The following is a 12,437-nucleotide window of genomic DNA, read 5'->3' on the forward strand; positions in this document are numbered from 1 at the left end:
CCTGGAGGTTGTGGGTTCGATTCCCACTCTGGGTGACTGTCTGTGAGGAGTTTGGTGTGTTCTCCCCGTGTCCACGTGGGTTTCCTCTGGGTGCTCCGGTTTCCTCCCACGGTCCAAAACCACACGTGGGTAGGCCGATTGGAGACTCAAAAGTGTCCGTAGGTGTGAGTGAATGTGTGAGGGTGTGTGTTGCCCTTTGAAGGACTGGCACCCCCTCCATGGTGTATTCCCGCCTTGCGCCAAATGATTCCAGGTAGGCTCTGGACCCACCGTGACACTTAACTGGATAAGCGGTTACAGATATTGAATGAATGAATGAATAATTCAGTTTAAACTAGTGCTGAACGATTAATCGTATTTAAATCGAAATCGCAATTTGAGTGGACGCAATTTTTGAATCGCGGGAGCTGCAATTTGAATTAGCCAATAGACTGCATGTTTTACAAGGGAATAATCATCCAATAAAAATAAACGCGCAACCAGCCAATCAAATGCCGCCAATTATGCAGGGGCTGTGCCTGGGGCACATTTTTTTAACAAGCAGCTTAGCACTACAGGTCGTGGAAAAGATGAGTGCTTCATCTGTGCAAGAGAGTGAGACCCAAGGTCCAGAGGACGACTCCATACGAAAGAAAAACAGCATGTCATATGTTTGGGAGTACTTTGGTTTCAGGAAAATTGACATTTGCCAAAAGCAGGTACTGTGCAAGACATGTCGAGCGTTGGTGCTAACCTCACGAGGCAACACCACAAACCTCTATCAGCATTTAAAGAAACATCACATACATCTCTATGATGAATGTATGTCTAAAAGGCCCAGCCATCAACCGTCACAATTTCCTAACATGACAACCAAGCAAACCTCAGTCACAGAGGCGTTTAAAAGCGTCACTCCATATGAAAAAAGTTCGCGAAGGCACCGAAAGATAACCGACTCTATTGCGAAGTACTTGGCGAAAGACATGGTGCCGATTCACAGTTTCTAAAGACGGCTTCCGAAACCTTTTCCAAACACTTGATAAGAGATACCAGATTCCCTCACGCACATACTTCAGCCAAGTCGCTATACCAGAACAGTATGCTTCGTGTAGGAATAGAGTTGAAATGGAGCTAAAAAATGTGGAGTTTTACTCGACAACTACAGACGTGGTCGAGCCGAACTGCTGAACCATACCAGAGCCTCACTGTTCACTCCATAAGTGAAGCTTTCGAATTAAAGACTTGTTGTCTACAGACGTCGTACTTTCCTCTTGACCATACGGGAGAGAACATTGCAAATGGATTGAAAAATGCGTTGGCCAGCTGGGGTCTGAATGAAGAGGGGCAAGTGTGCATTACCACAGATATCGCATCTAACATGATTAAGGCAGCTGAAATGAACGAGTGGACCAGGCTAGAGTGATTTGGCCACAGACTCCACCTTGCGATCGGCAAGTGTCGGTTCAAATCACATGTCAGCGTTCATGCCTGAAGCCACATAATGTAGATATGCTTGTCTTTTTGGCAAGAAACCTGTGAACACTTGTTTCTGACTAGCCATATATGCAAACAGTTTAATTTTCCTACAATATAATTTTTGGATTTTATATGCAAAAATGTGATTTTGTGTTGTTTATCTTTAATTTATTATAATATTTTTCACTGTAGGTATATAATTTATGCAACTTCATATATAAAACTTAAAAGTTTGGCTGATTTCAGCTTTAAGTTTTATTTGAAAGAATTATGAAGTTTCACTGTTAAATACAATTATTGTTCACTGTGTAATTTATGTGGAAAAACAAACATTTGATGTTATTGTTAAGTTTATTGATGTTACTTTTAAACATGTATAAATTTATCTTATTTATCTTGTTACACATAGGCTTTAAAAATAAAACTGCATTTCATCTGTGGATCTTTCATGTAGGAAGATGGTGATTAAAATGGGTTTGAAATTTAAGTCATAAGTAATTGCAATTTAAATCGCAATTGCAATATTGCACAGAAAATTCGCAATTAGATTATTTCCCCAAATCGTTCAGCCCTAGTTTAAACTCATTATATAGATGCATTACAAACAGAGTGATCTATTTCAAGTGTTTATTCCTTTTAATTTTGATGATTAGGTCTTACTGCCAATGAAAATCCAAAATCCAAATCTCCAGAAAATTAGACTATATAAGAAGACTGAAAAATATATATATTTAATACAGAAATGTTGTCCTATTGAAAAATATACAGTATATGCCCTAAATACTTGGTCGGGGGTCCTTTCGCATGGATTACTGCATGGAAGCGATCATCCTGAGGTTCTGCAAGGTCAAGTTGCTTTGATAGTGGCCTACAGCTCGTCTGCATTGTTGGGTGTGTTGCCGCTCATCTTCCTCTTGACAATACGCCATAGGTTTTCTATACGGTTTAGGTCAGGCGAGTTTGCTGGCTAATCAACCACAGTAATGCTGTGGTTTTTAAACCAGGTACTGGTATTTTTGGCTGTGTGGACAGGTGTCAAGTCCTGCTGGAAATGAAATCCACAGCTCCATAAAGCTTATCAGCACAGGGAAACATAGTTTTCTAAAATTTCCTTTTAGATGGCTGCACTGACTTTGGACTTGATATAACACAGTGGACCAACACCAGCAGATGACATGGCTCCCCAAACCATGACAAAACAAAACTTTGGACCACTAAGCAACAGTCCAGTCTTTTAATCCTTGGCCCAGGTAAGATGCTTCTGGCATTGCCCCTGGTCATGACAGTTGTAGCCCATGTCCTGTATACGTCTGTGTGTAGTGGCTCTTGAAGGCAGCAGCAGTCCACTTCTTGCAAATCTCCCCCATATTTGTTGAATGGCCTTTTTTGCCAGTCCTTTTAAGGCTTATCCCTGTTGCGTGTGTACCTTTTTCTACCACACTTTTTCCTTCCACTCAACTTTCCATTAATATGCTTGGATACAACAGGAAACTAAAATGTCTAATTTCTAATTTATTGAGATGCACCTGGATATCCTAAAATAACACAAATTGACATTTTGTGATATACTGTTGTTAGATATGTACTTAAACTATTAACTATCTTCTGTTTGAACTCTTTTATTCATTCATTCATTCATTCATTGTCTGCAACCACTTATTCATTTCAGGATCGCTGCATGTCCAGAGCCTACTTACAATCTCACATATATGGACACTTTTGAGTCGGCAATCAATGTGTGCTTTTGGATCGTGGAAAGAAAACCAGAGCACCAAGAGGAAACCCATGCTGACACGGGGAGAACACACCAAATTCTTAACACCCAGAGCAGGGCTCGAACCCACAATCCCCGGGAGCTGTGTGAGAGTTACACTATTTGTTGCGCCAGTGTCATCCTTAAACTTTTACTTGAATACAATTCAAAATTGATTTCCCATCAATTCCCATGCTGTCCTAGTTTTAGAACAATGGGTCACACATTGAAAACGTTAGATAATGGCATCAGCATTTCCATAATCCCAAAAACCTTTTGAATTTCTGATCAAATCAATTCAAATTTACAACTGATGTTGTCACAAAGTATCTTCACAGAATTCCAGTAAAGACAAAGTTTTAACATTAAATGGGGGGGGGGGGGGGGTGGCAAGGCTCACAAGGGGTGGGCTATACTTCTCTGGTCAATCTATTGGGAATAATAATTAGGAGTCCATAAAGACTTCAGTGTATGGTGGACAGCTCCAAAGTAATTGGTAGTGGCTAGAGCGTGGGCATCTGGTCTGAAGTGTAGAGCAGGAGCTTAACAGTCATCCATCAGTATCCAGTTGGACAGGTGGGCAGTCATTTACACACAAAAAGTTAAAGGGATGGAATTAGTTTTGATCTGTTTGGGTGTATGTAAAGTAGGAAAAAAGTGAACATTTCCAGAGTGTTTCTATTAACTCTGGCAGATCTGATTATGACGGCTTTAACTAAAAGGAGAGAACCAGAAGGACACACAGATGCGGGAGCATCCTGAAACAGTGGCATCTCTCCGCTTCACAGTCGACAAACCTGAATGATCTCGTGAAGTGACGAGACAACAGCACCAGTGTCTTAGTGTACAATAACTCCCTGCGTTATTGACCCCTGGACAGACCCCTGAATCTGCTGCCTTTATCTATGTGGGAGCATTAACTACCAAAATTTAAACTAAACAAATGAGTTTTTAGCCTTGTTCTGAATATTGCAATTGTGTCTGAATCCCAAACATTTTCTGGAAGATCATTGCAGAGTTGGGGGGCTTTGTAAGAAAAAGCTCTTCCCCAGCTGAGGCCTTCTGAATTCTGGGAACTATTAAAAGTACTCTGATCTAAGTAATTGTAATTCTAAGTAATTAACGGTTTTATTCCACCGGAGCTACAACACACTGTTCGCTCACAAAGCCGGCACCACCACCACCTCCACTACTACTGCCAAGAAAGCCCAGAGACACCAACCTCGAATGAGCATGTTGACACCAGGAGAGCGCTTCGAAGAAGGCGACGTAAGCGAGGCAAGAGGGGAGGGCTACATGCGAGGCTAAAAGCTCATGCCAGCCGACCACCGGTGCCCGGCCTCCTGCTAGCTAACCTGCGTTCTTTGGACAACAAGCTGGACGAGTTGAGAGCAAGGATTACAACACAGCAGGAAATGAGACAGTGCTGCGCTCTAATTTTCACCAAGACCTGGCTCACAGACAAAGTGCCGGACAGGGCCATTCAGCTTGAGACTCACTCTGTGCACCGGGGAGATCGGACGGCAGCCTCCAGTAAGGCTAAAGGGGGAGGTGTGTGTGTGTGTTCGTGTTCGTGAACAATACATGGTGTGAAGACGTACGGTCTCTTTATAGGCACTGTTCTCCAGATGTGGAATTCCTAGTTTTAAAATGCCGTCCCTACTATCTACCACGGGAATTCAAAGCTATGTTTCTAGCCGCTGTTTACATCCCCCCGCATGCTAACTCTATGGCAGCGCTCAGCAAACTCCACAACGTCATCAGCAGGTTAGAGACGGGTCATCCTGATTCCATCTTTATCACAGCTGGTGACTTCAACCAGTGCAGCTTACTATTACGTATTACTACTACGTATTCCCCAAATATTGGCAACATGTGGACATTCCCACCCATGACAAGAACACCCCGGATCATGTATAGGCAGGCCCCAGTCCGTCAAGATTGGCAACAGGACTTCAGCCAGTATCACCACCTACACTGGGGTTCCACAGGGATGTGTCCTCAGCCCCATCCTCTACACCCTGTTCACCCATGACTGTTTCGCCTATCACAAGGACATCATCCTCAAGTTCGCAGATGATACTGCAGTGATAGGACGCATCACTGATGAAGATGAAGAGGCCTACAGAAGGGAGGTGACCGGGCTGGTAGCATGGTGTGAGGACAACAACCTCACCCTCAACACGGACAAGATGAAGGAGCTGATAGTGGATATGAGGAAAAAGAAAAGACCTCATCAGCCACTGTTCATTCGGGAGCTTGAAGTAGAGAGGGTGAGCAGATTTAAATACCTGGGCGTCCACATCAGTGAGGACTTCACATGGACTCCTCAGAAATTTTTATAGCTGTGTCATCGAGAGCCTCCTGACCAGCTGTATCACCGTGTGGTACGGCAGCACGACTGTGATGGACCGAAAATGCTTGCAGAGAGTTGTGAAGAGTGCTGAGAAGATCACCAGGACTCCACTACCCTCTCTGCAAAGCATCTACCACCAGAGAGTCCGCAGGAGAGCTGCCTCCATCCTTAAAGACCACCAGCATGGACTATTAACACTTCTGCCCTCAGGTCGGAGGTACAGAAGTGTCAAATGCAAGACCACTAGGTTAAAGAACTCTTTCTTACCCACTGCCATCAGAACCCACTCCTGAACATACCTCAGAAGTAACCCTGCACTTTACTGTCAACATGTTTACATGCCTCTGTCATTTACTGTCACACAAATGATTGTTTCAACTTATTGCTGTTTGTGATTGTAGCACTCATTCACTTTACCGTTCACTTATGTATATCTCTCAGTGAACTTTGCACTTTATTAGTTATTTAGTAATTCATTGTATTTTCTCTTCCATTTGGCATTCTTGGTGAGGAGCAAAGAAAGAATTTCATTGTACACGGAACCTGTTCCTCACTGTGCAAATGCCAATAAACTCTCTTTGAACTTTGAACTGATAACGTTCCGTTAAGTAAGATTTGAACCATGATAGAGCTGTCCCTGTGATTCCAACCATGTTTTCTAACCTTTCTAGGAGAATATTGTGGCCTATCTTATCGAAAGCTGCGCTGAGATCAAGAAGCACCAACAGGAATATGTGGCCTTGATCTCGGCTCTGGGTTGTCAACAGCTGTTTAAATTACTCTGCTGACTAATTAAAAGGCTATGTGCTATGCTGCAAGAAAGTAAGGCAGCACCCTCCCATATGGGGTGGATCCCATCCCTAACTGTATTTGCTTGCCCTCAATTACTGATGTAATCTTGAAACCAGTTTTTTAAATCTACAAATTTGAATAAGCAGCAGAACACACACACACACAAAAAAAAAACAAATAAGTGAAAACAGGCAAACTGTAACTTATGCAGCAGATTAAAGCACTATAGAACACTGCTACAAATATTCCCAAAATCAGCATTTTTGAAATTACTCTTCGCAGGGATTCTTGGATCTCAGAGGGACAGCTCTCCTTAAGCAGTGGGCTCTTGATAAAAACTCACTTTACATATGTAAACAATGTAAACATTGTGTGAACAAAATTTTTAAAAATTAAAAAAATAAAATTGAACGGAAAAAAATGATCAAACCTTGGATTGGAACTTAAAAACACTCTCTCTTAAACTCAAACATTACAGCCACATTTATTTCAGCCAGTGGGCCTTTTAACATTTGGCCATAAAACATTGCCTGGCAAGAGGAGCAAGCTCTAAAATGGAGAACAAATTGTTTAAATATGTCTAGGAAAGAACGGTATGGTGGTGCAAAAAGTGGCGTTACTGTTATAGTTGCGGATCCTGGGATTGTGTGTTCACACCACACTTTTCTACAGCTATAGTTTTCTCCTCGAATCAAAAAAGCACTACTGTAGGTAGATTGGCAATGCAAACGTGTCCATAGGCATGAGTGAGTGTGCGGTGCCCTTTGATGGACTGGCACCCTGTCGAGGGTGTTCTTGCCATGTGCACAGTGATTCTGGGAAGGCTCTGGACCCACTGCAACCCTGAACTACATGAGTGGTTACAGACATTGAATTAATGAATGTCTGGAAAGAAAAACTATCTAATACCAAACTGACACCAATATAAGATACCAATACTACTTGTTATTATTCTGAATTCTGAACTTGTTATTAACTCTATTATGTTATCACATGTTATTTATGTTATCACATATATTATGTTATGATGTGGTATGGTTTACCTGGCTCTGTCAGATTTAGCAGCTTACAGGAATACTGGTCCTCACGATCTACTTCGGGTATTGCACAGCCATGCTGGCCAATGATAAATTTGACCAACACCCTTTAAGACAAAATGATACATTAAAAATACCAGAAGATGATGTTAGGTCTTGATGGCACTCAGACTCGAGAAAATTATGTCAGGTGCTGATGTAGAAATAACTAGTTCTGGATCACAAACTGCAAGTCATTCCAAAAGAACTAGACAAAAACCTTCTATGCCAGTGGTTCTCAAATTACCACCATCAAACCAAAATCTCCAAATACCTCCTATGAGTCTTATCACAGAAACATGTGTGCCCTTGGCTTTTTCCTCCTTTCTGGAATAATTACTCTAAGATAATTACTAATTACAGGCAGAAAACAAATAAACAGGTTTAAACATAATTATACATTTATGAGCACATACAAAATTTTGAGAAATTGTATTAATCGTTTTGAAAGTAAAATGTGAGATGCCAATATTTTAGGAATTATGCACTTTAAATATAGGTGAAAAAAGCACAGCACTTGCAGGAGCAGGTGGACACAATGTTTTAGGCTTGTCTTAAAATAACTGCCTGTATATTCCTCCACTTAAACACTCTTCAGCTAAACAGGCCCCTGACAACAGATGAGAAAAGACAAGAATCAACGCTGGACTAGCTTTTCCTAGTTGGACAACATTGAGTGTTTTCAGATCTGAAACTGTGATCAGGCTCAGAACTTAATGTTGGTGATTTTTTACACTGTATACATGCATACTTTTGTTTAACTGTAGTTTTATTTATGTTTACTCCTTTAACACACACACAGAAACAAAGAAAATCAATGTGAGATACTGGAAAGAGATGTTATATTTTATTCTCCCTCACGACTCTGAACATCAAAACATGCAGAACCACTGAAAAAAATGACTTTGAATGATGTTCATTGTTCACTGATGGTGCAAGTTTCACTTATGGTAGCATGGTCTGATTATGGTAATGACTTACAAACAAAACGTTTTCTACTTTTTTTTAAAAGTAAAGGCAGTAAATTAACTGCCTCCATCTCTGTCATTTATACTGTCTCAACTTCCTGTAATTTGTCCCAAACTCTGAACTTTCCCATAATGTTTTCACACTGCAAAAACAAATTGAATCATTGTTCGTTTGTTCCAGACTGAGACTACCAGTTTTTTGGTGAAAACACAATTTGGTCCTTGTTTCAAACAAAGTAGATGTGAAAGCACATTAAGAGCTGTAAAAGTCATCAAACATGACTCTAAATTGATTTATCTTCTCATCAAAAACTAAATTAAAAAAAGTAAATTGATACATAATGTTTTTGTCATCCATGAGTGACTGGCTGGAGAAAGTATGGTTTGTTGTGAATGTTATGCGTTCCATTGTGCTCCTGTGCTCAACAGGAGGTGGACAGCATGACTGAAGGCAAGGTCCAGGCTGAACAATGAAGTATTTGTTTTGGTCTGTGTTATAGTATGACACCTACTGGCAGAATGTCAGATATAGCACTTTAACTAGTTGATCCAAACAGAGCTGTTTAAGCAAGGAAAGAAAATTGCTACAATGTTTAATCATTATGCTATTTAATAATAAAGTAAGAATAATGCAGTGTTAGATTGTTGGCCCACGGTTTTTGTTGTTATAGTGTGGTTCTACTCAAACTGGGAACTTAACCTTAGCCTTATTTTTCCCCTCTAATCTGATGAGGGCACTGGAGTTATCCACTATACTATAGCAAGTACTATGTTGGAGTTATAAGGTAAAACTATTGGAAATATAGGAAGCTATACTGGTTCTCACTGTGGTTTCAAATTACCTCCAATCACCAGTGGGTTAAGTCTTTTATGTTTTACTCCCTAAAATTTCCTAAGATGTCTCTAAAATACTTACATGACCATCAGCATGAGCTCAGAGCAAGACTATAAGTTACCAAAGTCCTTAGATTAAAATGGTACAAATTCTTGATTACCCTCAAGAGCATGAATAAAAATAAGACATACAGACCGATTGTGGAAATCGGGATGGTCTCTGAGATACCCCAGCCATGTCTCCCTTATGGCGTCCCGCAGATCATGGTGATGCCTGGCAGACAGCACTCCCACCAATACGTCATGCACTGGTTTTTGGCTGCCTGTTAGTTTAAACATTTAAAAACTAGATTCTGCATTTTCATGTTCTCGGTCACAACATTGACTGTTAACTCATGTCAATATGCATGAGTTTGGGAAGGCACAAAGCAAATGCACAGAATTTCAATTTGATCACTAGATCAACACATAAAAAAAGGCATTGTACACATACATTGCCTGTTCTGTAAAAAGTTAAGGTCACCTTAGTAAACAAGCTTTAAAACGTGCAATACATCCTCTTCCCAGGGGCAAAAGCTTTTATATGTATTTTTTCTGATTATTTTCAAAATAAATATCCTTGTGGTTACAACAGAGTTTATTAATACAAACTAGGTTAGGTTAAAACAGCAAATGGTACAGTTAGGTTCCTTGATTCATGCAGCCTACATTAAGTTGTGCCCTTTGGGGGGACCCCCAGTAAGCTAACTGAAAAACTCTGAAATTCGATTTAGCTTCTCTAGCAACAATAAACATAACTAACTTAATAACTATTAAAAGCCATGAAACCAGAAATTTCACTTTTCATCAAACGACCTGCTTGACGCAAAACATTCGCATTGTTAACCTCTCAACCAATGTTCCTAGAAATAACATGGAGTTTATCCCACCCATTTTCACAAAAAGATTAGAGTAGTGTTTGGCAGTGTATGAGGGTTCAGACACGAAGCGAACATGTTGTGAAATTGGACAACTCTACATCCATTTTTGCTAACAATTTACATCATCATCCTGTAATGGTGCAGTTCAACTCTTACTTTATTTGTAGTTTACTTCACACGTATTTCTAGATTTCTCGTATGCGCTGCCTTTCTATTGTCTTTTTTATCAGTAATCGATCATTTGCGCTTAGATAGTGTACTTATTGTTTGTTAGTGTAGAGTATTTAACTGGGTGCTGGTGTGGTCATAATAAATATGTGCACTTACAAAGCTAGCGCTCTTCGCAGGCGTCACACACTTGGTAAAACCTAGTAACTGTGAGTGTGAAGTTGAAGAGAGCGCGAGCTCCGGGACCTGTACCTGCTGGGCTTAAATCCGGAAGGAAATGTCGGTTGTCCGCCACGATCCACAAGTGCAGCAGGACTGCGACCACACACGGGAGTAGAAACACTACTAAACTGCGCATGGACGAACGATGGGACGAAGAGTGTCTATAGAGAGACCGCCGTTAATCGGCTGTTGCGGCGAAGATCACGTGACGCATTCAGGGCGGAAAACCCAGCCAGCCTCCACATGGAAAAGCTTGGTCACACTAGCCCCCTCATTGTTTTGGGAGAACTGCGTATTCTGAACATTACGGTAAGAGTGTGTAACGGATTTCAAAAGAAAAGCCAAAAGTCACTGACAGGAAATGAATGTAGTAAATAAATGAAAATATAAATAAATAATAAATGAATAAAAAATAAATATTTCCTATTAAGTGGGTGTAATGAAGATATCAGGACATGTCTCTTCAAAATAGAGGATCTTTAAATTATTTATTTAATTAATTATTATTATATTTCTGTCATATTTATTCTACATGTTAGGAGAAATCCTCCACTTTAAACACACCATTTCACTTCATACTGATAGTACAACACCTGATTATGTCACTCACTTAATTTCATGTCATTCTGATGTGTCATTTCAAAATGAAGGCCCTTTGTAGGGTCTCATCTCTGTAACTTTAATTCCAAATCTAGATAATTATTCAAAGGAAACAGTAAGTTTGCACAGAATAATTTCACTGCAGAATTAAAGTAAACCACCTGATTATGTCACTCACTTAATTTCACGTCATTCTGGTGTGTCATTTCAAAATAAAGGACCTTTGTGTTGTCCTATCCCTGTAACTTTAATTCCATCCATCCATCCATCCATTATCTGTAACCGCTTATCCAGTTCAGGGTCACGGTGGGTCCAGAGCCTACCAGAGCCTACCCAGAATCATTGGGCACAAAGCAGAAATACACCCTGGAGGGGGAGCAACACACACACACACACACCTATGGATACCTTTTGAGTTGCCAATCCACCTACCAACATGTGTTTTTGGACTGTGGCAACCCACACGGACACGGAGAGAACACATCAACTCCTCACAGACAGTTACTCGGAGCAGGAATCAAACCCACAACCTCCAGGTCCCTGGAGCTGTGTGACTGTGACACTAATCCTCTTGTTATTACACACCAGTTTCACTTCACAATAATGATAGTACAGCACCTGAATGTGTCACTTATTTAATATCAAAACATTCTTATTATGTGTTTCATTGAAGCCTTCTAAAATGTATCATTTCATTTATATTACTAAAAATATATGACTGATTCACAATGTTATGAAATTAATTGTTCATTTTTCAGAACAGAACATATTAACATGAGAGCAAAATGTTCATGTTATGCCCCATCATCAGATCTATCCTCCTAATTGACATTTGATAACAATGTGGCTTGTTTGCTCCACTTCAAGAACAGGGAAGTTGATAAATGGATGTAATGCTTTTTGAACCAGCTGTACAGCAAACATGGTTACGTTGTGACAACATTGAAATGTAATTCCTCAGAGGGATGTGAAAACGTTTTCTGACAACTTTCTGGGAGGTTATGACTACATAGGAGGTTGTGACAACGTTGTGATAACATAGTCATACCCTCCCAGAAAATTGTCAGACAACGTTGTCACAACCTCCCAGAAAGTTGTCAGACAACATTGTCACAACGTTCTGAGGAATTACATTTTAACGATGTCACAACGTAACCATGATTGCTGTACAGCGGGTGTGAAGTGTAAATAAATAAGAGATATTCGATTTTAAAGGACCAATTCTTTAATTCCACTATCAAGAGGAGACTGATTATCTTCTTCACACAGCCCAGGTCGGAATTTGAAATAATC

General features: G+C 40.3%; 1 protein-coding gene across 4 annotated transcripts in view; it reads right to left on the reverse strand.

Annotated features, from left to right (window-relative positions):
- Positions 1–10,823, reverse strand: part of b3galnt2 (beta-1,3-N-acetylgalactosaminyltransferase 2) — a 37,679-nt gene extending 26,856 nt beyond the window's left edge. For 2 of the 4 annotated variants that reach the window (XM_066678547.1, XM_066678546.1), the window contains exons 1-3: positions 10,575–10,823; positions 9,431–9,557; positions 7,400–7,500 (exon numbers count right to left, since the gene is read on the reverse strand). In XM_066678547.1, the coding sequence (XP_066534644.1) occupies positions 7,400–7,500; positions 9,431–9,557; positions 10,575–10,680 (334 nt within the window). In that variant the 5' untranslated portion in view covers positions 10,681–10,823. The remainder of the gene's footprint in view (positions 1–7,399; positions 7,501–9,430; positions 9,558–10,574) is intronic. The other 2 variants (XM_066678545.1, XM_066678544.1) reach the window with 2 other exon arrangements.
- Between the last annotated feature and the right edge of the window lie 1,614 nt (positions 10,824–12,437).

The sequence above is a fragment of the Hoplias malabaricus genome, chromosome 8 (genome assembly GCF_029633855.1).
Source record: "Hoplias malabaricus isolate fHopMal1 chromosome 8, fHopMal1.hap1, whole genome shotgun sequence".
NCBI classification, from domain to species: Eukaryota; Metazoa; Chordata; class Actinopteri; order Characiformes; family Erythrinidae; genus Hoplias; species Hoplias malabaricus.